This window comes from Babjeviella inositovora (assembly GCF_001661335.1).
Source record: "Babjeviella inositovora NRRL Y-12698 unplaced genomic scaffold BABINscaffold_10, whole genome shotgun sequence".
In the NCBI taxonomy this organism is placed as follows: domain Eukaryota; kingdom Fungi; phylum Ascomycota; class Pichiomycetes; order Serinales; genus Babjeviella; species Babjeviella inositovora.
In genome coordinates this window covers 259,262-279,190 of record NW_017566847.1, presented here as the reverse complement: position 1 = coordinate 279,190, position 19,929 = coordinate 259,262, and the positions used below count along the sequence as shown (strand labels likewise).

At 47.9% G+C, this 19,929-nt stretch overlaps 10 protein-coding genes and 1 non-coding gene across 11 annotated transcripts; 6 read left to right on the top strand and 5 right to left on the bottom strand.

The window, feature by feature from the left end:
* Nucleotides 1-479: 479 nt before the first annotated feature.
* On the bottom strand, nt 480-1,534 carry BABINDRAFT_162690 (coatomer subunit epsilon). The gene has a single exon (XM_019129482.1). It carries the CDS (start codon nt 1,515-1,517, stop codon nt 609-611), a length of 909 nt encoding a protein of 302 aa, XP_018983805.1. The 5' UTR covers nt 1,518-1,534; the 3' UTR covers nt 480-608.
* Nucleotides 1,535-2,135: 601 nt separating this feature from the next.
* Nucleotides 2,136-4,709, bottom strand: BABINDRAFT_84916 (uncharacterized protein). Its single transcript, XM_019132807.1, has one exon. It carries the CDS (start codon nt 4,529-4,531, stop codon nt 2,465-2,467), a length of 2,067 nt encoding a protein of 688 aa, XP_018983804.1. The 5' UTR covers nt 4,532-4,709; the 3' UTR covers nt 2,136-2,464.
* Nucleotides 4,710-6,023: 1,314 nt separating this feature from the next.
* Nucleotides 6,024-7,191, top strand: DPM3 (Dpm3p; the record flags this gene model as incomplete). The annotated part of the gene is made up of 2 exons (XM_019127182.1): nt 6,024-6,032; nt 6,630-7,191. The coding sequence occupies 2 exons, from the start codon at nt 6,024-6,026 to the stop codon at nt 6,930-6,932; spliced, it is 312 nt and encodes a 103-aa protein (XP_018983803.1). The 3' UTR covers nt 6,933-7,191.
* BABINDRAFT_t287 lies at nt 6,435-6,507 on the top strand. The gene has a single exon. It is a non-coding gene; the product is annotated as a tRNA-Thr (tRNA).
* A 90-nt stretch (nt 7,192-7,281) lies between the features above and the next one.
* On the bottom strand, nt 7,282-7,901 carry BABINDRAFT_162688 (uncharacterized protein). Its single transcript, XM_019129481.1, has one exon. It carries the CDS (start codon nt 7,846-7,848, stop codon nt 7,429-7,431), a length of 420 nt encoding a protein of 139 aa, XP_018983802.1. The 5' UTR covers nt 7,849-7,901; the 3' UTR covers nt 7,282-7,428.
* A 702-nt stretch (nt 7,902-8,603) lies between these two features.
* BABINDRAFT_84868 (uncharacterized protein) lies at nt 8,604-10,228 on the top strand. Its single transcript, XM_019132806.1, has one exon. It carries the CDS (start codon nt 8,662-8,664, stop codon nt 10,177-10,179), a length of 1,518 nt encoding a protein of 505 aa, XP_018983801.1. The 5' UTR covers nt 8,604-8,661; the 3' UTR covers nt 10,180-10,228.
* Nucleotides 10,229-11,021: 793 nt separating this feature from the next.
* On the top strand, nt 11,022-12,437 carry BABINDRAFT_9252 (glycoside hydrolase family 72 protein; the record flags this gene model as incomplete). Its single annotated transcript, XM_019132935.1, has 1 exon — nt 11,022-12,437. The coding sequence occupies one exon, from the start codon at nt 11,022-11,024 to the stop codon at nt 12,435-12,437; it is 1,416 nt and encodes a 471-aa protein (XP_018983800.1).
* A 293-nt stretch (nt 12,438-12,730) lies between these two features.
* BABINDRAFT_162686 (uncharacterized protein) lies at nt 12,731-14,183 on the bottom strand. The gene has a single exon (XM_019129480.1). The coding sequence runs from the start codon at nt 14,149-14,151 to the stop codon at nt 12,796-12,798; it is 1,356 nt and encodes a 451-aa protein (XP_018983799.1). The 5' UTR covers nt 14,152-14,183; the 3' UTR covers nt 12,731-12,795.
* A 198-nt stretch (nt 14,184-14,381) lies between these two features.
* BABINDRAFT_39213 (uncharacterized protein) lies at nt 14,382-15,101 on the top strand (the record flags this gene model as incomplete). The annotated part of the gene is made up of 2 exons (XM_019131915.1): nt 14,382-14,756; nt 14,820-15,101. 2 exons carry the CDS (start codon nt 14,382-14,384, stop codon nt 15,099-15,101), a joined length of 657 nt encoding a protein of 218 aa, XP_018983798.1.
* A 311-nt stretch (nt 15,102-15,412) lies between these two features.
* On the bottom strand, nt 15,413-17,779 carry BABINDRAFT_168210 (uncharacterized protein; the record flags this gene model as incomplete). The annotated part of the gene is made up of 1 exon (XM_019130574.1): nt 15,413-17,779. The coding sequence occupies one exon, from the start codon at nt 17,777-17,779 to the stop codon at nt 15,413-15,415; it is 2,367 nt and encodes a 788-aa protein (XP_018983797.1).
* A 147-nt stretch (nt 17,780-17,926) lies between these two features.
* Nucleotides 17,927-18,656, top strand: BABINDRAFT_162684 (uncharacterized protein; the record flags this gene model as incomplete). Its single annotated transcript, XM_019129479.1, has 1 exon — nt 17,927-18,656. A coding segment is annotated over exon 1 (278 nt), but the record flags the coding sequence as incomplete, so codon positions are not given.
* Nucleotides 18,657-19,929: the final 1,273 nt, after the last annotated feature.

Genomic DNA, 19,929 nt, shown 5'->3' with positions numbered 1-19,929 from the left:
AGAGCTATTTGTTAAGAGTGCTACTTTACCAACCGTGTGTCGCTGAAATCTTTCGTCTCACCCGGATCCTTCTTTTCATCTGGAGTGGCGTGATGCGGTTATTTCTATGGTTTCGAAGGACCTCTTGGTCTGTCTTTAGCTTATTCCAGAGGTTATACCCAAATCTTTGTACAGCTGAATAGTAAATCAAGTACGGTATTCCAACAGTGTTTTCTCTTAGCTAATGATACCCACAGTTACCTACTAAATATTCCACGGCCAGAGTATGTCATTTTTATGTCTACTAGTAATCATAAATTTTGATACAAACCAGGGGGCATGACCGGTTCTTCAAGACAAAGCTGTACTCTGAGTACGCTATTTTAAACTTGTTTCATACACGAGAGGAATGTATTGGTGATTCATATTGCGGGTAACACCTACCCCAGACGAAATAAGCCAACCCCTTATACAATTACCCTCTCTTATTATGTAATCTGTTGACGGGATATTTATCTTCAACTGTATCAATACACCTACACTCGATACTCCGAGATAACTACACTCTGCACAATCACATCTAAACTTCAACTATGTTAACCCCACAGAATCTATAAAATACACGTAGCCTACACCTGGGCTTGCTCGTACTTTGCGACAATGTCATCAAACAACAGGTTCTTCGCGGCATAGTCCACGAGATACGGATGCTGGGGGTCGACCAGGGCCAACTCAGCTCTCAACTCCTCGACCCTGGCGTCCTCGGCCTCGGTCAACAACGCGTAGGTGATCTGGTTGGCAATAAAGTCGGCGCGAGGCGCACCTTCCACGGTGTCCAAAAGCAGCTGTAACTGCTTGATGGTCTCTTCGGACTCTGGCAAGCGGTTCATCTGTAAATTGACGGCCAAAAGGCTTAACAAGTTGCTGAAGGACAGCCACTGCGAGGAGATTTCCTCAAAGAAATAGTAGGCCTGTTGCAACTCGGCTTCACCGCCAAGCGACAAGTTCACTAAGGCCTCCGCGAGCTGAATAATGATAGAGTCCTGTGCCAACTTCTTGATCTGCTGTAACTCCTTGGCCGCCAACGGTAACTGGTGGTTGAGGATGCGTAACTGAAGCAACAACAAGATGGACTCCATCGATGGAGACTCCGTAGAGGTGCTCAACAAGGTGATCGCCCCGTCCACATCCGCATTCGCCTTCACCAAGTAGATCGCGCCTATTATTTGCACAATCTCCGTGTCCTGGTGCGCAGCAATGAGCTGTTCCAACTTGGCTCCCCCAGCAGTGTTTCCTTGTAAGTATTGGATGTAAGCACTCAAGGTTTCGCTAGTGAGATCATCCTCCGTTTGCAAGGTGGCTAAGGCGGTTTTGAAGTCCCCAAGAGCGATCTGAGAGCGCGTGATGTATTGCTTGGCGGCGGCGTAGTACGGCTCAGAGAACTCATCCAATGAGAGTTCCGCAACGGCAGAGTACTGACCGGCAAAGAACTGCTGGCGGATGGCGTATAATTCACCGGAATCAGAAAACGGGTCCATTATGAGGTGTGTAGGGTGAAGTCAACAGGGATGACACTAGGCTGCGACTGTGTTCATTTATGAAAGCGACACGTTGAGGACGCGGACACGACCCAGTATGTGCAGGACTGGCTATAAGGGGAGTAGGTCTATAGATTGATGGTTTCCGCGAACTGTTTGGCAGTATCGCGAAAATGTACCAAGTTGTACAATAGACAACACCCTTATTGATTCAGTCAATCTCCGAGTGTGGGGAATTCATAGGCTTGGCTAGTGGTGAACTGAATTTTTCCAGAGCCTTATACGGCTCCTAAAGTGTAAATAAGGAGAAATCGGCCGCCGGAGAAGCGTCGCAAGAGGGAGTTTCTTTTTGAGAAGTCTCTGTCTTACACCCATAGTTCGGTTCTTTACAGTTTTCCCTGGTGAAGGGGTATAATACGAGGATAAGCCGGGCAAGATTGCAGCTCCTCCTTCGATTCATTAACGGTTCTAAGGTAGTATCTTATTTTCTTTCCACCACCTGCCGTCGGACAACGCATATGCAATGTACCAACTCTCTAAGAGTCAACTTCTCATCTACACTGTGACTGACTAAGGCTATAACACCAAAGATAAGCACCAAAACAAAACACTGGCACCAGAGGTGCCGCGGTATATACAAAAATACGAAGGAAAAAGGTCGGAAGTCTATTGAAAAAAACTGGTAGACAATAACCGAAGCAGGTTCGTAACAAGTCTAGTCGGTGTTGGCGGAACGCCGCCAGCCATAAACGGTTAGAGTTCAATTTACGGTAGAATTTAAACCAGCACTAGACACACTGATACCAGCCCTGGTTAGCTATTAATCAACCTCATGGGCCAGGACAGTCAATAAGCGAGAGTCAACGTTCATATGCACCAGAATGTAGCCGATATCCTCGCGGTCAGATCCCCCTGGCCAGTCAATCTGAAGCCTTAGCAGGTTCGAACTAGAACTGATAGTCCCTATTCGACCCCAACGCCTTCCTTAAGTCACTGTCGTTACCCGTCGATGGGATGCCCACTTGTCCAGACATCGAATCCACCGGTTGCTCCGGCGACGGGAAGTACGCACTCCCATTTCCGTCCATGACCGGTGTGAGGGGTGCGCGCATCGTGGATACGGCGCCCGCAGGCTTGTGCGCCTTCCTCTGGCCAAACTCTGCCGAATTCATCATTACAATTGACGTGCGTGCCAACTGTGCGGGGTTTGGAAGTGTCTTCTCTGACATTGGATTCGTCCCTGAAGTCATCGACATTGTCAGGGGAAACTCAGAAACGCTAGGTGAGACAGGACTCCAGACGTTGGCATGCTCAATTGGATTGAACGGCTGCAAGCCAAGCTTTGGCTTGGCGGACCCGGTTCTTTCCTTGGGGAGGAAGTTGGTAAAGGTTTCTAGCGTAGATTTGCGGAAGTCCGCAGGAGTAGGGAGCAGCTGGAGAGAGGGAAGGTTCTCGGGGACGGGGGCCTGCTCTGATGGGTAGCCTCGTGGTTGCTGCTGGTATTGTCCCTGTGGGTACCCTTGGTTTTCCGCATACCTCCGGTTCTCTGCGTATTGCTGGTGAATCTGCGGGTTAAACTTCTGGAACGGATGCTGAGCTGGAGCGTACCCCTCTTCCATCATCGAATATACCGACGATGCCACCGTGTTTCTTTTGGCATCATGCTCAACTGTCAAATAGGCATGGTCCTGCATCTGGGGCAATGGTGGAACCATGCCCTCTTCCTCGTACTTGTTAAAAAGCTCATCAGCTGGGCCCACGGACTTCATCAGGTTTCCTCTTTCAAAATAAACCTTGTAAACTGACTTCATGCGCTGCAATTCTTCTTCTTCCTTGGCTGATAAGTCGTCCTTGACCTGGTTCACCAAGTCGAGACGGCTACCTGCGTGCTTGTAGTCATCTCCATCAAGCAGAGAACCACGGGCGGTGGTAGCTGCGGTGTCGCTGTTGCGGTGAGACATGCTATCTCTGTCACCCTCGGGGAAGGCGCTAAGCTCGTCGATCTCGAACTTGGATTCATCGTTGACCGCGAAGGACTGGCGGTTATCCGTGTTCAAACCGTATTCATGAGTTTCCTCAAGGGTCGCGGTGTCAAGCTCGTCCGAACTTTGAACGTACCCGCCAGATCTCACGTCTCTGGTTACGTCACTGCCGGATCTGGCATCTTTGAAGTCAATCAGATTGGTGGTTATCGATAACTTCGACTGCCCGGCCTGGCCCTCCAACAAATGGTTGTCGCTCGTGTCGTATCTGTCGGAAGTAGCCTCAACATCGCTTCTTTCAGACGTAGCGTCCGACGCATCGTGTCTAGCCTCGGACTCATCGTACCTCCCGTCCCCGTATCCTTCAACACCGTTCTCAATCCCATTAAGCGTGAGGTTCTTCGACAATGTCGAGAACGAGGAGTTGCGCTTCGAGTAGGGCTGCGACGGATGAGCCAACGATAGCTGGGAACTCGATTTGACAACGTTGTACGCAGGATTCTCGGCGCCGATGTTGCGCGCATACTCGTCCAACGAGTGTTTAGATCCGGTCTGCCCCGAGTACGGTAACACGAACGGGTTCGCGGAGATCTGCGTGTGCGAGAGAATAGAAACGGCGTCTTGCGTGCTATGGCGCACGCTGCGCATTGGGTCGCTGTACAGCCCGTTGTTATTCGCATACATGTGGTTCATGTTGTGTGCGCCGCTCTCGAACGGGTTTAAGTACACGTCCGACTGCGACTTAACCTGAGGCTGTACGCTCATCTCACGCATGTATGGGCCATCACGCGGGTAGTCTGGCAAGATCGTCCCATCGCCATCAAACTCGGGGTCGTTGTCGAACGCTGCCTCCTGTTGGTTTTTGCGGTAGTTTCTGTAGATAAAAGCGCCGATAATGGCCACGAAGAGGAGCACCGGCACAATCACCGTGATGGCAATACCCCAGGCGGGTATCGACGTGGGCTTCTCACATTCCTGCAGATTCGTGCAGTCAGAAGCCAGTGTCGCTCGAATAAACACCGTGGGTGGCATGGATAGTAATGCAAACGAAGGGAAAGGGTATATGTCGCGTCGTGAAGTCACAGGTAGTGGTTGATCCAATTTGGAGAAAAAAATGTCACCGTGTGGTTGTAGCAGAGTGACGAACAAATCTTTTTTTTTTCCTCGCTCAACTATGATCTCTCCAGAGGGTATGATAGAAACGTTTAGCAGTATGAGTGACTTTGAGTGTTATCTATTTTTACGCTCCGCTGGAAATAATTTTGAATCGATCCATTCGGATCTTGGCTGCGGCGCCAGACCAGGTTCGCGACAGTCGCGAAAATTCTGCGTAGGGCTCAGACGCGCCACCTCTGCAGAAAATGACTGCAAAAGATCACATAACGCAAGTCAATTATGCGTCAACGCGCCATATAAACTCATGCACAACGGATGTGCATGTTTAGCGTAGGTAATTGGACGGACACCGTGGTTTGATGGCAGCTAGTTATACTTTTCAAGAGGCCTGTTATCTAGCGGTTGACCACGAAGTATGGCGGTCTGGAAAGTTATATCTCCTACTGATACAATGTCCCATCCTCTAGGGAATGGACTAATGTACGTCACTATATTATGGCGACTTTTAGCGTCCAAATTTCGGCCTCAATGCAGCAGTGTACGGCAACGGAATTAAAACTCCAAGGCTTACAGAGGAATTGCGCTAGGGGAGGTCAGGGCTATAAATATGGTCAATAATCCCATACAAGATCTAATTGTTCTCATGGCTAGATACCTCTCTGACTTGGGTTACAAATGGAATGGCACGTATGCGGAGTCTACACCGTTCAAAGCTACGCGTTAAGGTCTTATATGTTGCATTCCCTTCGGGCTGTGTCGGTGCATGGGCCCATGCGTTGGCAACCGTCATGCAGTTGACACCAAAACCATGTAGCTAGACATGGAAAGGATCGGCCCAAAACGAACGCTCGCGCATGTCGTCTCCTATCTTCGGATGTGTACGTTTCAGAGCCACCCAAGTTGCATCGTTTTCGATTGGTAAGTCGAACTCGACTTGCAAACCGAAAAGGATTTAACAGAAGCTTACGCCTCGAGCTACACGTCCGTCACACAAGAGCAGGACCGATAAATCTGACCCGTTCTCGTGTGACAGGCCGGGCTTTGGCAACCACTAAGAATCTTAGTGGCACCAGAACATTAAAATGGCTAGATAATAATGGGTTTCCAAAAACTGACAAGAAAGCCATTTGCAAAGACAATTCCCGGATGACTCTGGTAAAAGGCAAGGGTCATGTACGATCGGAATTGATCTTCTGGCTCCATGGGGAACAGAAGTCTGGAAAAAGTTTTCGAGGGCGACGGGTTTCTTATATAGGAAAAAAGAGCTGCATCCGGGTAATCGCAGGCCCGGAAAACTCATACTTTTATAGGGATCCACGCTCGCATGGTCGGTGCACGACTTTTAAACACACCAGGGAAAGTAAAAAAAAATTACGGCGAGGGCAGGCATAGATTACGGTTCCATATAATGGCATCAGTATATATTACAGTGTCATATTATGATCTCTGCCTACTGGGATATTTAAAATCCAGTTTCAAAGCGTCATACATGCATTCTCGTCTCCTCCACTCCCTTAAAAATAAATCATCTTCTGTCAGGGTTCCAGCGCCTGTTGGTATTCCGGTCGGGGGGTTGTAATCAGTCATTGATTCACAAGTTACTTATCGTGATCTTCCACAAAAATGAAGATAATATTAAAACCAAGATCATTCTTAGATCTGGAAAACTACTTCCTTATATAGCTTTCTTCGGTGCCTCATTTGCTTTATGCAACAGGATTAGTTTCAGATACTCATTATCAAACAATCCTAGTAGCCTCAACTGGAACCTCATAAGGTTCCTGAAACAACTCTCTAACTCTGACATCTTCCAGAGCGAGCCTCTATGGCCAAGTTGGTAAGGCACCTCACTAGTAATGAGGAGATCGTCAGTTCGAATCTGGCTGGAGGCATTTTTTTCCTCTCATTTTTGGGTTATGAGCCCTGTTTGCATATGTGTAACGTGTCGCAACGCAACTCTGAGCATCTCTCCACTTTAGGCTAAAAGGATACATTCTCCCCTCCACCATAACAGTATCGCCAATTGTCCACCCATATTATGAGCAAATTCACTGAAACCGCTTTGGCCGTGTTTGCCCTCGTGTCCGTCTACTTGGCCTTTGTGTCCAAGGTCATTCCTACTCCGGCAATCTTCTACAACGAGATCGTGCCTGTGTTGCCATTCTGGGCTCTTGTCAGTTTCGGGTCCTACGCCTTGTTCACCTTGGGCTGGGGTGTTTTCACCTTCAACGATAAGGAGGAAAAATACCACGAGTTGTTGTCGGAGATCGAAGAAGCCAAGGTCTACTTGAAGAAGAACGGTGTCACCGTCGATTAAGTGCCGACCCATGACGCGGATTCTTGCTGAATCGGTACTGGAGCCCGGGAGCTATGTGCAATTATAAGTTACGTTTAATATATGAAGCATGAAATAAACAACAAGGGTGTAGAGTTAAAGCTTGGAGGCTAAAGATATAGAGCGATTGCTTTTAGTTTGGAGGTCAAAGGGTGTATATTCCGAGAGATTGCTGGCGACGGTAATAAAGCACAGTGTTGTGGCCTGGAACCAACAGAAACGGTGGGTAGAATAAGGATCGGATTAAACTTACAATGGCGTAGAGATAAGCAAGGTAATAAATAACTGACAGATACCCTTGTACTATATGCGTGGATAAACGTCACAGCGATAGCTGGTTTGTAAAATGCTGTTTGTGTTGATAATGACTCTATATCTTCTTTGACGCCGATCTAACGACTCTATAGCGTCTTTAGTACTACTAGACTATGTTTAGAACGCCATTGAAGCGCTTCAAGTGGCTGGAACGTTCTTACGCCTACCGTTCCTGCTGTCGTTTCTTTATCCTCTTTTCCATGGCTGCAAACTCCAGCATTCCAACAGGAACGACTGGTTTCTTCTGCAATTTAGGACCGAACTTCTTCGACTCCTGATGCATTGTGTTTGACATGTTCTGCGGCTTTAACGAGCTTGGCGGCTCAATCCCCTCGGGCCAGGTCCCGCCCTTCGCTTCCAACGCCGCGACGGCCTTTTCTCGTGCAGTTTGCCATTCCATGACATCGTCGTTGAAAATCTCCCAGACGCAGTTAATACATCCACTCTGGCAGCAGTTAGTTGGTTCGATGGGTTTCGCGGGAACCGTCACGCCAGCAATAACAGTTGGGGTGCCAGGGTTGAATCGAGAAGGCGACAGGTCAGTGCCAAGAAACTCGCTGAGCATTTCTTTGGTGGATATCATGTTGCCATGATCTGTGTTTCCTTTGTAGACTAGCGGCTTTCTATACCGTACGTGGCCCTTAACAACAGCTATGGAGTTAGTATCTGAAGATCGCGTGTTAGCGAGATGCGTACCATCATAGAATTTGTAATTTGAAACCGGTATGAAGGGTCTACTTGTGGTGGAGTTGAGCCGTCTCAATATTATTGGCATTATTAATGGTTTAAGAGAAAAATGTGTTTGGAGTAGTGTCATAGGAAGGTCTAGGTGTTGATATAGAGCCATCCAAGATGTGAAAAGTAGTGACCATATCGGATCGTTCCCGAATCTACAGTGCGTCGTTTCTAAACACAACATGGATTTTAGGCGTATTGAGCGGGGGAAGACACTACGGCATCTGGGAGATTTCTTGCAAAACAACACTGAGGATCTTTGATAGTTAATCCTTGGGGTATTTTCCCGATTATTCTGTATTCAGCGATTTATTATGAAATTTCAGTGGTGGAAACCGAGGAATAGAAAAAGTGAATCATATGACATTAAGTGCACGTGAGCAATAAAGTCTGAGATCTATGTAGTAATATGTGTTACCAGCTTTCCGAGTGATAATTTAGTATAATATCAGGTCTTGTTTTTACTTTTAATATTTATGGATCTTCGGGATAAAATACTTATTTTTGTGAATCTACTCGTTGTTTCCCCTTAACCTCTGTTGTACTTTCAACCTGCATGCTACTTTTCTGCAAATTTCCGTATAGGGTCTGTCACCAGAGGGCCCCAGATCTACACCATCCCTACCCCTTTGAATATTCACGTTATTCTTGGTTCATTCCTATGCTTCGACATACCTTTCGTGCCAAACTACCCGTTTTACGACGCTTTTCTCATGATGACCGGTTTCAGCAGTTGAGTAGCCACAAATTCAACTTCCTCCTCCACGATTCCCTAGTGTTTCCTAAAATCCCGCTACCGGAGTTGATCTACGGGACGGTGGAATCCATAGACCCAACGATCCAAATTCCGAAGGAAATAATAGAAAAGCGGTTCAAGGAAGCGTACTACCAGGTGCTCAACCGGCAAGCAAGGGACCAGCTCCAGAAAATGGAGAGCAATGATAGCACCCAAGGCTTGGTGAAACGCCTGGAAGCAGCAGCAGATGGCATCCACGAGGAATTCTCCATGGCAAAGCACGGTGCGACGATATTTTCGCCCAGATACCAGCGGATGTTGGTCTACCGAACGTTCAGCGGGCTTGTGACGGAAGACCAGTTCCGCAGCATCCAGAAGATGAACATTTTTAGTCTCATCGACGATTTCTACTACGATACGATTAAACAATTCTACTCGATTCGGAATAAACCAGAAAAGAGGAGAAAGAAGGTTAATCAGAATATGCTTCAAAGAGAGACAAAGCCCGAGTTGTCAGCAGAGGCACGGCGAATTGTCTCCGTGCTCAAGGTCCTCAACCACGACCGGCTGAAAATTCAGTACGGACTTCTTGCTTCCTCTGTGTGGCGGTCTATTGGCTTGCTCTTACCCAACATCATGAACTCTCTAGAGCGGAGCTCCCCAGACCATCCTATCTTTCACGAATTTGTGGTCGGCGGCAAGACCACGGCTTTTCCGCGCGAGCTGCTCATTCCCATCAGCGACCCCGTCCACGACTTTGAGGTTGTGGATGAGTATAAAACAAAACATGGCTCAGGGGAGATTTCCGATTTCGTCAGATACGAACAGGCCCAAACCATTCTCAATGCAAATGCCAAATACCAGCGGAACGTGGAGTGTGTGGAAGCGTTGCTTAAGAAGATGCATCTGCTGGCGGCTATCACATACTTGGTGGTGGACGAGCCGGCGTTGGTGGAACAGTACTTGGCAGTGGCCAAGAGATTGGGTCTCAAACTAGTGGTGCTTACCCATAAGTTTCCCAATCCGATTACAACGGCAGACCAGGAGAGGTTCCAGGGCTTGGTCAAAAGATTCCACGAAACGTACCTCAAACCGATTTTTCAGGCCCGTGTGCGTAAGGGGGTCACCACGGCCAAGGAAGTTTTGTTTTACAGTACGTCCAATATCAACAAAGCCGCTCTTAAAACTCAAAGGATTAACTTCGAGCATTTGCTCCGGGATTTTGACAAGCTTGTGGGGTATAGTGTGGTCTACTTAGAAAATACCGCTGGTTTGTTGGACTACATCAAGGTATTGCAGTTTATCTCTCAGCCAAAAACAATGTGCTTTATCAATGAGATTCAAGGAGTGGATGCGCCAGCAGGTGAAGCTCTCCCTGACAACGAAATCGACGACTTTGAGGGTAGAAGATTGCACGATTTGTTTGCCAAAACGTTTAAGTAACGTGCTCTAAGATTGGCCTAATGTACATAGTAATAATAACCAGGACCGTCTAGTGAAAATTCACCGAGCATGGTTGGCTTAAATTTTAATTCGAGATCTATGTCACTGCATTCTCATACCAAGCTAGTGGTAACCGTGGGTGTGTTATTGATACAGCTGCATTCGGGCTTAGTTTGCCATTAAGGATTACCCCATAGATGGCAGGGCCTGAGGTACCGATGCATGGTTCCAGAAGAGGATGCGTTGGTGCGTCTTGGCACGGAGAAATTGGCTGAAGGCTTCCATGCATGATTTGAAGGCGTTGACAGAAGCACCCAATAAAGCGTCGATTTACGCGTCAAAACGGTATCTGATCGTACTATGAGATCAGATTAAGATATAATTCCCCAAGAACGAGATGGTAAAAGAGTTAAAAGCCAGCTCTGGAGCACAAATTATAGCTGATTACGTTTAGGAATGCCCCCTGTCATTGAAACTACACCAATCTGTTTCCCCTGGCCCAAGCCTCTCCTATCGCATAAAAGGCCATCAATTATAACATTATAATGACGTTAATTTTAGGCACCGAAGTTATGTCATTGCCAGCTCTTACAGTTTTTGACAAAAGTGCCTCCTAGATAGAACACAAGTTCCTGCAGAAACCTGCACGAATCTGCCGCGCTTGCCCTGCCTGAGGCGTTTCCTTTTTTCTTGACCCGCGCCTGGAAATTGGGAAAAATAAACAATCCTTTTGTTCTGTTTCCACTTTTTCCACATAGACTCCCACACTCGATTAACTTTAGCTCTCTCCCATTCACTTATTCTTTCCATTCACTCCTTTTCACTCACTTTTTTATTCCATTATGAAACTCCTCTCTCTCTCTGCTGCCTTTTGCTTGATCCAAGCGATCAGCTGCCTTGAACCAGTCACGCTCAAGGGTAAGCGCTTCATTCAGGACGGTAATGTCTTCTGGCTCAAGGGTATCGACTACCAACCGGGTGGCGCGTCGGGCTACGACGCGAATGCGAATGCGGACGTGTTGAGCGATGCGGAAGCGTGCACGCGTGACACGTACGTGTTGCAGCAGCTCGGGGTCAACACCGTGCGTGTGTACACGGTGAACCCGAACGTTAACCACGACGAATGCATGACGATTTTCAACAACGCAGGGATCTATTTGATCTTGGATGTTAATGCTGGCTTGGCCAACCAGTCGTTGAACCGCGCGAACCCGGGCTCCTCCTACAACGCTGGGTACTTGTCGCGCGTGTTTCTGGTCATCGAGGCGTTCAAAAACTACCCAAACGTGATTGGGTTCTTCTCCGGGAATGAGATCATCAACGACGAGACATCGGCGGGGATTGATCCGCCCTACATCCGTGCGGTGCAGCGCGATATGAAGCAGTACATCGCGAAGAACTGCGCACGCGCGATCCCTGTGGGTTACTCCGCTGCGAGCGACATCAACTTGCGTGGGCCAACCTTTGAGTACCTTCAATGTAACATTGACGGAAACGATGACGACTCAAAGTCCGACTTTGTGGGTTTGAACTCGTACGAATGGGCGGCCGGCTCCGATTGGGCCTCTTCCGGCTACGCAAAGATCAACTCCACCTTTGAAGACACAACCGTGCCGTTATTTTTCTCAGAGTACGGTACCTTGAACGATAACGGTGCGGAGCCGCGTGCGTTCGACGAGGTTACTGGCTTGTACGGCGGTTTGAACCAAAGCTTCAGCGGTGGTTTGGTCTACGAATACTCCATGGAAGCCAACTCCTACGGCTTGGTCACCATCGGTAGTGATGGGAGTGTCCTGTTCGAGCAGGACTTTGAAAACTTGAAGGCAAAGTACGGTAACTTGACGTTGGCCGATATCAGTGAGAGCAGCGTTGATGACACCAATACCATCACTTGTAACTCCACCTTTATCGAATCCCTTGACAGCTCCTTCGGGGCCAACTTCACGCTTCCACTGCAGCCGAGCGACATCCTGAGCATGATTAACAACGGGTTCAACAGCTCTAATGTGGGCGAGTTGATTAGCAACTACGCCCCGCTGTCATCCAACTACACCATCAAGGACTTGAACGGGAATGTAATCAGCGATGCTACTGTGGCATACGTAACCACCTATGTCTACCAGGCCTCTGCTGCCACGTCGGCGGCTTCCAGTTCCACCTCCTCGACCAAATCTTCCTCGTCCAAGGCTGGCGGTTTCCAGGCTGGTGTCAACGGCGGGTTGTTGTCCTTGGCCTCGTTTGTGTATTTATTGTTGTAAACCGCCTAGGTTAGGGTTGTGACCCACAGATTCTGTTTTACTTGACCCCAAGGCGTCTGCTTTATTTTATCACATGGAGCTTTGTCCTCTGGGGGGCTTCTTCTTACTTTTTTCTCTTTGTTGCTTTTTTTTTCTCATTCAATCTATTATACCCTCTTACGTTTATATTTATTGTGTACCCTGAAGCTTTCATTTAAGATGCTATTTAACATCATAACTAGAATTAATCGTCTCGACTGTTATCTGATTAAACCATCTATACTGTCCTCTTTTGTGTCACCGCTATTATCCTGTCTCCACGAATTAACACCTATACGTCAATAGCATTACCTTTTTCTTTCATCTCATTCTTTTTGTATCACTTCCTCGGCCCAATCTTGTTCTCCTCCTCCTGGCGCTTTCTCCTCATCTCCTCCACCTCCTTTTCCGAGTACATACCAGCAGCAACCTCCTTGACGCTATCCATCGTGCCAGAATAGCCGTCCCATTGAACAACATTTCTCTTTGACCTCTTTCTGGTTTCGTCCTCGACGGCCTCTCGCTTGGCCAAACGCTGGATATTGGCGTATACATCCGTGCTCAAATTACTTCCGTACGTGTGGTGCTTGCGCTCGAAGTTTTCCCTTTCCTGTTTGTACTTTGGATCGCGAAGGAGAATGGCAATGTGCTGTTGGAACTGCGAATCCGGAATCATCTGATGGGTCAATGGACACTCGAGAAGTTGGTCAGTTGCTGGGCTAGCCCGTTTCAATCTCGTTTCGCCGGCAGATTTAATCTTCATGCCCTTTGGTTTGGCATGCGCCTTGGGTTTTGGCACCTCCCTCGCGAGCACCTCAAGCTCCGCTTCGGGTTCGGCTTCAGGCCCTGCTTCATCCTCCTCCTTAATACTTTCTTGAGTGGTCACACCCCTTTTCTTGCTCTCTAAAGATCTGTAGCGCAAGTCGTCTAACGATAGCGGCGGCGGGAGCTCGTTGATGTAGTCAATTTCAGAAAATTCAATGGTCTCCACTACGCTAAAATCGTTCCAGTCGATCCGAGAAAACTCCAACTTTTCAAACTCCAACGCCTCCATTGCCTGCTTGCTGGTGGTTTCCTTGACGTAGTTGTACTCCGCTCTCTGGAACGCGTGAAGCAAGAGCTCATCCCTTGAAGCACTGAGCAAGCCATTAACCTCCGAATCGGTGGTATCACGCACCACTTTGCGGTACTGCTGCACAAATAGCCTGAAGATCTTGTGAAACGAGTGGGTATCGTTCAAAAAGTCGTACTGGCCCGTGGCGTTCCGCTGCGTTTTGATGATGTCAATATACGGCTCGCCGTTAACCGCCACAAACAATGCGGTCATCTTCAAAATACTGATATCAATTCTGGAAATGGGTGGCAAGTTGCGGAGAATAAACGTGAAGGCTTTTGGTTCGGCAAAGTCCTCGAGGGATAGCTCCGCGCCGATATCAGTGTTTTCCTGGGGCACGAGACTAAAAAGCTCCAAGATCCCTTCATTTCCCGCTCTCAACTCCTGGAGTACCCAGGTGTAATACCGGTTGTACGGGTCTTTTTCATATAAAAAGCCAAATTCGGGGTTGTTTGCCTCCTGGCTCTTCATTTTGAGCTCGAACGAATCTCCGTTCTTGCTCACGTACGACGAGACCTTGTGGATAATGTCCCGGATATCGAGCGGCGGGATAATAACATCTGCTGGAATTGCATGGGACATGACTTCTTTGGGATGTAGCGCTTTGGTTTTAGATGACAGAGGCAAACAGAAATACGTTTGGTACGGAAAGAGAAAAAGGTTTCATTTGGATGTGCAGGTACCATGCTGGTGCGGCAGAATTTACGCAGGATACTCAAAACTCAGCTTCGACCACGGCCTAAGAATATCTTTCAACGGGAATATAGCTAGCGCTCATTGCCCTCCCTCCAACCCTCACATCCGGCTGCGTAATGCTCGTGCAAGAAATCCCCAAGGGATACAACCCGAACGTATACTTTTCGTCGTCCATCAATCTTTCCAAAAAACCGTTGGCGGTGTTTGAAAAACCAGCAACGCCAACGCCACTGATTGCCGGGGCGGAATCAGACGCTCAGCTCGACACGCCGGCTGAGCTGACCTCCCTCCAGCGCGGGAAACGAAACACGGGAGTGGTAAACTACAACATTTCCCAGTTGTCCCAGCAATCCACCACGACCTACGTTCAACAAACCAGTCAGGCGACCTTGACGCTTCTCGAGGAGCGGAAATCAAGCAAACGGTTCCAGGAGTTGGACCGTGAAAACTACGCGCAAGACAAGACGTTTGAGATTCCCAAGAATGGATTTGTCTTCTTCCATCGTGCCACTGGCAGCGGCGTCGTTTCAAAGAGGAACCCCGCGGTGCACAAGACAAAAAATCGAACCGGGGTCACGCACAATACCAAACGGATTCTCGCCTCGCGCAAGAACTTGGGGAACTACATCGACGAGTTGGACGATCAGACGATCGGTTTGGTTTTCAACCTCGAGAGCTATGAGGATAAAAACACAACAAACAAGAATGCCATCAAGTTGTGTTCCATCTGTGGGAATAACGCGTCGATGAAGTGTGTGAGGTGTGGCGTCCGATTCTGCTGTTTGAAGTGCAACAATTTGCACAATGATACCAAGTGTACAAGCTACTCCGGGTAGGAATAAACAACAATGGCAAGGCCGGGAGACGAAGCAGTGGACGCCTGAGAGGTCTCACCACCACCACCACGGCGTTCGAGATCTGCTTATCTGGAAGTTATCTCTTTAGGTTGGCCTAGGTGTATATCCAAGATTTGGCATCGTAACCATATGTGTTATTACATCGTCACACCAGTGCCCACAGACTTATTGGTCATACCATACATTGTTCCCTACTGGCAAAACTTCCGCTAGACTTGGGCCAAAGTAAATGGCGTTGGGCACGCTTACAAAAAAAAATCAAAATGCAAAGTATGTATGTAGCTTGTTTTTTAAATGACGATCGAGTCGCTGAACACGTCGTAGACCCCAGAAACGCCGATGCTCCCACTGGCTCTGTCAAACGTCGTATGAATACCGCCAGCGACGATAGTTTCCAACCGAGACTGGCTCTTTACTAGCTGGGAAATCTCCGGACGGATGGCGTGGATCAACAATGAAATCACCTTGTTTACCTTGGCCTCTTGCGACTCGCCGGTAATGGCGCTAGCATCGGCATTGATTGTGGTGGACTCGAAACGAAGGATTTGACGATGCTTTTTCTCAAAGTCGTTCAACGGCTGCACCTTCATGTAGTCGAGTAACGTGGTGATGGTGAAGATGTTTTTCAACGGAATCCGCGACTTCAAGGAGGTCAAGATGTAGTTTGCATAACAGTAGTGTTCGTACGACAACTTAAGCGAACCAGGAAGGCTATCCTCATCTTCCATCTGCATATTCAAGTTCTTAAAGTCCTTGAAGTAGTCAAACTTGGCAAGCTCAGCGAACGTTGCCCGGCCGGCGTCGCAGCTGTCACAGCGGCACTTGTTCAATCTGGCGACAAAGTTTTCGGACTTGAGCAAGGCTTGCGGGTCGCGCTCGCCCTCTGGGGCCGTCATGTACGGTACCCAGTTGTAGAAGAAGTCGGGGATGATCAACTCCTGCAAGGACTTCAAGCGCAAGATTGCGTTGAACATACGCACGGTACGATCATGAAGATCGGCGTCAGGGGCCACAACCTGGTCGCTGTGTAACATGTGTGGGTTGGACGAGTTTGGCAACTTTGTAAAATCGTTCAAATTAACATAGAAGCTTCTCAAGTTCAGGAAGAACGGCAAGTAGTCGGTGATGAAGTCGCACCACTGGTGTGAGCTGTTATTCTTGTTGTTCACAATCACGAGCTTTTCAACGTTGGCGATACTTGGCTGGAACTTGCGTCTCTTCCCACTAAGGGATTCCGAGAGCGTGACCAGGGGAGTCACTGCCTCCAACCACTGCTTGAAGAAGGCATCGCTGAAGCACAGCTGGCAGTTCATGTCGTCGCAGTTCATCTTCAATTCCAAGTTCTTCAACCATGGGGAAGTCATGTCAATGGCGGAATTCAACTTGTGGAACAGCAACTTGGTGTCCTGGACGTTGTCGCGGTCGATGATCTTGTAGCGGTGGGTGTTGGTCACAGACAACGTGAGGAGCTGCATACGGTCCATCGCGCCCCTGGCCACCAACTCCGACACGTGGTTTAGAAACTGGTATGTGGTGGTGGTGGCGTTCAAATGCAACTCGTTTAATCTTTCCAACACCTGGATCCCGTTGCGGGATACCTTGAAGTTTTCCACCCCCAATGTCGAGAAAATGTTCTGTCTTGGGACGTAGATCTTCAAAGACTTGGTGGTGGCCGGGTTCAAGATGTTGATGTCATTCCAATTTAACAACTGGAACTCGCGCAACGGCATGATAGACTTGTCAAACAAGAACAAGGAGGTGGACGAGATGCCGCCGCCGCTGCTCCGCGAGAGGTACGGCGAGCTCGAAAGCATGGTGCCCGAGCGTCTCCTCATGCTGCGGCTTCTTCTCAATCTAACCTCATCATATTCCATCTCATCCACCTCCTCGTGATGGATGTTACGGAAATTTCCCTGAATGTAGTTGGTCTTGTTGTAGTCGATAAAATTGTAGTAGATCTTGGAGTTGTTGTAGTCCAAGTTGTCGCACTTGACCAATGACTGCGACTTCATGAGCACCTTGTACAACGGCTCAAAGGTGTTGCCGCCGGTGCCGTTGGCGTCGGAGGTGGTGGAAATCACGATTTCTTCCACATAGAACTGCGGTAATCTCGGGTTCAACTTCAACGTGCGCACAAGGTCGGGGAGTTTGGACTTGAACAATACTGTGTACTGCTTTGTGTACTTTTTGTTGTAGATCTTCTGCGAGGCATTGTCGTTGACAATCATGATGTTCATGTAGAGTTGCTTGTTGGCCACGTCGTTTAGCGTCTTGCACGTGCGGCCGAAGTTAATGGCGTCCTGGGTGTCATTATACAAGTAGAAGCAGATATCGGAGAGAATGTGGCCGGGCAAGTTCACAATGTTTTTGTCAAAGTTGAACGCCGCAAGACTGCCGGCAGAGATGGCGTACGGCTTCTGGAGAAAGGATGCGGAGCGTGGGATGACCAAGCTGGATGACGGTGTGAGCGACTTGATGCCGGAAAACGCAGAGACCTGAGACACCGATGTGGTGGATTCCGCCAACGGCGCGAGCTGGTGCAAAGAACGGAGGTTTGAGTGCGATTTCTTCACAAACTCGCTAAACGTGCGAGGCGACGAGGAAAGCATCGATAACGGGGCATCATAGCTGCCCGGTGTGGAGCCGCCAAAAGACATTATGTGTGATCTAGGATGGTTAAGAGGGTAAGGTGTATACAGTAGACGATACCGTATGGCTGTGGAGAAACAAGAAGCATAAAAACCATTCCCGGGGGGGCAGCATTATTTATATATGTGCTAGCCGCCAAAAGGTCAAGCTTTGGGCTGAGAAGCAAAAAAGAAACGCACAGTGAAAAATAAATGTTTGGCAAACGTGACATGAGCCGCCAGCTCCTGTCACTTTCCCCATGTTTGCATGCAGGCGGTGCTCGAAATGGTGACGCCAAGCCCGCGCGGGCCATTTTCGCCGCTGTCGGCATAGTGGAGGTTAAGTGTGGCGTACCGCCACAGCTTTCCTTTGCTCACAGCTCATTTGGCACGAATACATGCGCCACCTGGCTTGTTACTGCTGTGTCTACGTCTCCGCGGCATGCCCGCAGCAACGGATGTAATATGAGCTCTCCGGGACTCAACCTTAATTGAATAAGAATTAGAGCCGAAGAACTTTAGAGGGTAAACAGGTGGGGGAGGTGGTACGGCATCATGCCAAAGGGCTAAGAAATTGTATCTGTAACTTCGGACCTGTGGGTGAAATCCCCTCAAACTGTGAGGCGTTCACCCTCCCCGATCTAAACTGCATAAAAATCGCATCCTCTCAGTAGTGGCCGGCTGAAGTAGGCAACATTTACCCCCAGGGACAGACAGCTGCTTGACGTGATTTTCACGCTGTGGAGCTTTGCCGGGAAACGCACAGGATGCCGTGCGACCAATATAGCCAGCATGACTTTGCTATGGGAAGTCAGTGCCGGCAGTCCATGCAGGAAGTCACACTTTTCCCCACCCAAATCTCCACCTTAAGGCAGCTTGGAAGGCAGCTCTGAGCAAAATGAAGAAAAAAAGAGAAAATTCGGGAAGACGGCCCCCTGCAAAACAGTTTGAAGAAGCGGAAATAAATCCTTTTCAACGATGATCAGCTCCTTGATACCGGTATTGAGACTTTTCAGTGAAGATTTTTCACTGAATGCGGTAAAAAGCAATTCTCCCCGACGGTTTAAGGTTGGAACCACGAGCCAGGCGTCATACGGCACTAACGACGTTTTGTAGCGTGAACCCTCTCTTGGCGTCGCAGCCAAAGTGTGGATGAACCGTACAGCGTGGTCAAAGGTGACAACCATGAATCACTTGTCTTAGGTCAGTATTGTAGGTGAAACCTTTGTTCGCATATGCGTTCCGAAGGCCCTTAGCTGTAAAGTGCCACCGATGATGCGAGATAACACAGTCGGAAAGCTTATTACTTGCATCGACGGAGAACGAATAGCGCTGGCGAAACCCAAGAAATACCGTTGACGTTTTGAAGTAGACTTTTAAAAGTAACCAGGTAGGTGCACCGGTGGTCTTACATCGAAGGAAACAAGTCATTGCCGGTGGAGTATCACTTACAAATTCAAAAACAGGTTTATTTCTCATGTTCTCTGTAAGATGTTATTTGCCAGTATTATTAGTATAAGAAATTTTTCACATACATACTCTGCATGATATGATAAGTGGGAATTCCAAGTTTTTCGTACAGCCCTCGGGCTTGTACATCTGTCAATTTTAACAATACAGAGACGATTAGCATTGTCCTTGCATAAAGATGACACGCTTTTCAAAGAGATTTACCTGTTTTTTTTCAAAACTAAGACTGTAAAAGAATCTATATTTTTACATATATTGACACTATTGAGGTTGTATAATCGATGGATTTGTCTTAATAACGGTATTTATCATTTTTAATGGTCTATAGAAGATTAGTGTTTAGAGGTGGTATGTGCACGTGATTGAATACAGGCCGGTGTTCGAATTTGCTAAACGTAAAACATTGATCTTAATTTTCACAGTCGTGCACAACATGTAGCGCATAATACCCAGAGAAAAGCTCGAAACCCGGCCGTGACCGCAATATCAAGGTCATGATGTAGTCTAAGATATTTCTATATCTGTATCCACTTTTGTATATATATCTTTGGCGAGATTATCGATAGATATTTGTGCGTATTAAGAATATTGTTTAGAATTTTAGTATTTATATATCCATATATATCTCATATCTATTTTTCTTCACCATCCATACGTAAAATTTTTTATATACATATAAAATTTTTGTAGTTATTATCCATATATACAGC

What these genes read in the sequence shown, in the direction of transcription:
- BABINDRAFT_162690 (XM_019129482.1), bottom strand. Translation starts at nt 1,517, where the DNA reads ATGGACCCGTTTTCTGATTCCGGTGAATTATACGCCATCCGCCAGCAG.
- BABINDRAFT_84868 (XM_019132806.1), top strand. Translation starts at nt 8,662, where the DNA reads ATGCTTCGACATACCTTTCGTGCCAAACTACCCGTTTTACGACGCTTT.
- BABINDRAFT_162686 (XM_019129480.1), bottom strand. Translation starts at nt 14,151, where the DNA reads ATGTCCCATGCAATTCCAGCAGATGTTATTATCCCGCCGCTCGATATC.
- BABINDRAFT_162688 (XM_019129481.1), bottom strand. Translation starts at nt 7,848, where the DNA reads ATGATATCCACCAAAGAAATGCTCAGCGAGTTTCTTGGCACTGACCTG.
- BABINDRAFT_84916 (XM_019132807.1), bottom strand. Translation starts at nt 4,531, where the DNA reads ATGCCACCCACGGTGTTTATTCGAGCGACACTGGCTTCTGACTGCACG.